This window comes from Orycteropus afer, unplaced genomic scaffold, assembly GCF_000298275.1.
Source record: "Orycteropus afer afer isolate SDZICR_OR568_19922 unplaced genomic scaffold, OryAfe1.0 scaffold00405, whole genome shotgun sequence".
NCBI classification, from domain to species: Eukaryota; Metazoa; Chordata; class Mammalia; order Tubulidentata; family Orycteropodidae; genus Orycteropus; species Orycteropus afer.
Genome location: NW_006921992.1, coordinates 2,191,522 through 2,195,289, shown reverse-complemented (window position 1 = coordinate 2,195,289; position 3,768 = coordinate 2,191,522). Strand labels below are relative to the sequence as shown.

The window sequence follows — 3,768 nt, the reverse complement described above, 5'->3', positions numbered from 1 at the left end:
TCTCTACATTCACAAGCTTTCTCCTCACTATGCCTTATTTTGTGTTCTGTGAGGTAAGACCTATGAATAACAGCTTTGTCTCATTCCTTATATTCATGTCTCTCCACATTTGAGTTTACTGAGGTTCAGTAAGGACTGAGGAGTGAATAAAGCCTTTTCCATATTCTTTATATTCATAAGATCTCTCCCCAATTTGAGTTATGTGTCTAGTACGGGATGAGGACTCACTAAAGGATTTCCCACATTCTATATATTCCTAATGTCTTTCTCCACTCTGTATTCTTATAATTCTAGTGAGGTGTTGGGAATTAATAGAGGACTTGCAACATTCTTTAAATTCCTAAGGTCTCCCTGTGAGTTTTTATATGAATAACGAGGGATGAGGAATATCTAAAGGTTTTCCTGCATTCCGTACATTCATAAGGCTTCTCTCCCGTGTGAATTCTTATGTGTGCAGTGAGGGCTGAGGACTGAATAAAGGTTTTCCCACATACCTTACATTCATAAGGCCTCTCTCCAGTGTGAGTTCTTATATGTCTAATAAGGGTTGAGTAATTACCAAAGGCTTTCTTACATTCCTTACATTCATAAGGCCTCTCTCCAGTGTGCCTTCTGAAATGGCTAGTGAGATGGGAGGAATGATAAAAGGTTTTCCCACATTCCTTACACTCATAAGGTCTCTTTCCATTATGTAATCTTGTATGTGTAGCAAGGTATGAGGAAGATTTAAAGGCTTTTCCACACTCCATACATTTATAAGGCCTCTCTCCAGTGTGAGTTCTTATATGTCTGGAGAGGGATGAGGAGAAACTAAAGGTTTTCCCACACTCCTTACATTCATAAGGCTTATCTCCAGTGTGCTTTCTGAAATGGAGATTGAGGTGGGAGGACCGAAAAAAGGTTTTTCCACATTCCTTACATTCAAATGGCCTCTCTCCACTGTGAGTTCTTATATGGCTAGTGAGATTTGAGGACTTACTAAAGGATTTCCCACATTCCTTACAATAATAAGGCCTCTCTCCACTGTGAATTCTTATATGTTGAGTGAGGGTTGAGGAACAACTAAAGGCTTTCCCACAATCTGTACATTCATAAGACTTCTCTCCATTGTGAACTCTTGTATGATTAGTGACGGAAGTGGGATCTTTAAAAGCTTGTCCACATTCTGTACATTTATAAGGTCTCTCACCACTGTGAGTTCTTATATGTATAGGGAGGAATGAGGGATGACTGAAGGCTTTCCCACAATCTTTACATTCATAAGGCTTCTCTCCAATATGAAAATTTTCATGTAAAAGGGAAGATGAGGGAAAGCTCTTTGAACGTGCTTTATATTCACACTTAAAACCTCTCATGTGTGTCCACAAGGATGAGAAACAACAGAAATCTTCCTCACATTTGTTAAATTCATAGACTTTTTCTTCAGGAAGAGTTCTTACAAGAGTGCTTAGGTCCAAGGGACTGCAGGCTTCTCCACGTTTCTGACATTCGTAACTACTGCAACCACCGTGACAGCTGATAGGATGTTTAAGTGATGAATGTTCAATGAAAGATTTTTCACACTCATGCCATTCAGAAGAATTTACAACAGCAGGAGTTCTTTTGAACACAGGAAGATTCAGAGTCAGGGTGAATGGTTTTCCACCTTGATTTTCTTCATTACTTCCATAGAGGTCCTTTATCATCTGACTTCTGTTAAAAACAGGCCGCATACTGTTAGGATTAAATCTGTTCCCATTTCACAAGGACCAAACACAGTGAATGTTTATGATTTTTACTCTAAGTTGCCTCATGTTTCATAGGTTCAATCATCTTGCAGAGAGTCTACCATTAGTGTCAGAGGTTTTCCAAAATAAGAGGCTTTTGAAAATTATGTTCAAGTGAAATATATTTCAAATATTCAACATCTAACTCATATTCATGAAAAATTCTGTGAACATAATATGAACATACAATTTTAGAATTTTACACACACACACACACATATATATATATATTTATACATGCATGTAAATATGAAAAACTCACTGCCATCAAGTCGATTCCGACTCCCAGTGAGCCCCATTAGGTTTTCTAACACTGTAAATCTTTACAAAAGTAAATTACCCTATATTCCTTCCACAGAGCAGCTGAGGGGTTTGAACCACTGACCTTCTAGTTAGCAACCAAATGCCTTATCCACTATGCAACCTGAGCTCCATGCATGTCTATTTTGATGTCATCACACCTTAAGATTTTCTGCTGAGGCGCTGCTCTATCTCATGTGAATGATACTCACCTCATACATTTTTCCTGATTTTTATGCCGATCTTCAATGCCATCCAATTCACTGACTTCTCCAAACCGCGAGAACCAACTGTCCTTCTTCATGAATTCCAGTATTAGATATTCACTTAATAGCTTTTCTCCATCATTCAAGTTTTGACAAACTGACCCGATGTTTGAAGTTGAGGGTCACAAGATGAGACAAAAAGGAAAGGAATTATTAGGAGGAAAGAGGAAGCTATGAACAAAGGAAGAATAATACATTTCGCTACTTTAGGTCTTTGGTAATAGCCAAAAAGCAATTTTCTAAGAAATATTTCCATCAATTTTGAGAACAACAGTTAAAATATGGTGCAGTTTAGAGAGAAATGTACGAAAACTGGACGCATTATATGTGCAATGTGGAAATGCTTAAGGCATATGTAAGACTAAAAAGGGAAGATATTTCTCCATAAACACAGGTGTGAAAGCATTGATCAAATTAAGAAAAGCAAGATCAGAGTTCTGGTAAGATGGCAGAATAAGCAGACAAATGATACAGACCCTTTTCAACAAAAAAAAGAGGAACCAGTTAACACAGATACAGAAGATAATCCTAGAGCCCTGAGCTTTGAAATGAAGGATACAAAAGTGGACTAAACTCCAACTACCAGAAGAACCTGCATGAAAACACCAAAAAAAGAGACATACGGAGCTGCGGACTGTGAGTGATCCTGATGCCACGGACAGTTTGGATATTGCCAAGTGGTGTTAAAAATTGGTCCTGCTGGCCAGGGGCTGCACAGAGGACCACACTGTGGCTGGTGAATAAAAGGGGATTCAGTGAAGAGGGAGACGAGCTGAGCTGTGGACTTCTGGCTGTCTGGAGGGTGTAGCCATTTTGAATATTTGTAAGCAGTTTGATCATTTTGGATATTTAAAGTGACAGCGTACTCTCAGATTCCAAGGACCTAAGAATAGATTCCACTTGCTGGGGACCGCAAGGACATTCTGGACACTGGGGACTGGAAAGGTGCAACATTTCCCTTGTTACTCTTATAGCTCCCACTCTATGGATGAACGGAGGTGTGAACATATGCAATCCCACCCACCTTCTGGATTGGCAGGAATTCCAACTCAATTTGTGTGCTCTGACAGAACATGGATGTCCTGCCCTGCCCAGGTTTTTTTTTTTTTTCAGTTTGTTTGTTTTTGTCTGTTTGAAAATTATCATTATTATTTTCTTTTTTGTCCTTTTTATTACTATTGTTTGTTCTTCCCTTCCCAAGTTCTAGTTTTTGACTTTTTCTCTCTTCCCTTTTCCTGGTTCCCATTTTTTCTTTCTTGTGGTTCTCCCCATTCCTTATTTACTTTTTGCATTTTTCCCATTTTTTTCCTTCATTATTGTTCTACTCTACCTCCTTTGTCTTATTGTGGGTTTTTTCCCCCCTTTTTTATTTATGTATTTTTTTGGCTTTTTTAATATTTCTTTAAATATGTTCTCTCATTTATTGCCTTTCCTCT

General features: G+C 38.3%; 1 protein-coding gene across 1 annotated transcript; it reads right to left on the bottom strand.

The window, feature by feature from the left end:
• Positions 1-256: 256 nt before the first annotated feature.
• LOC103208035 (zinc finger protein 135-like) lies at positions 257-1,355 on the bottom strand. The gene is given in 2 exon segments (XM_007953728.2): positions 257-350; positions 352-1,355. Coding segments are annotated over 2 exon segments (1,098 nt in total).
• Positions 1,356-3,768: the final 2,413 nt, after the last annotated feature.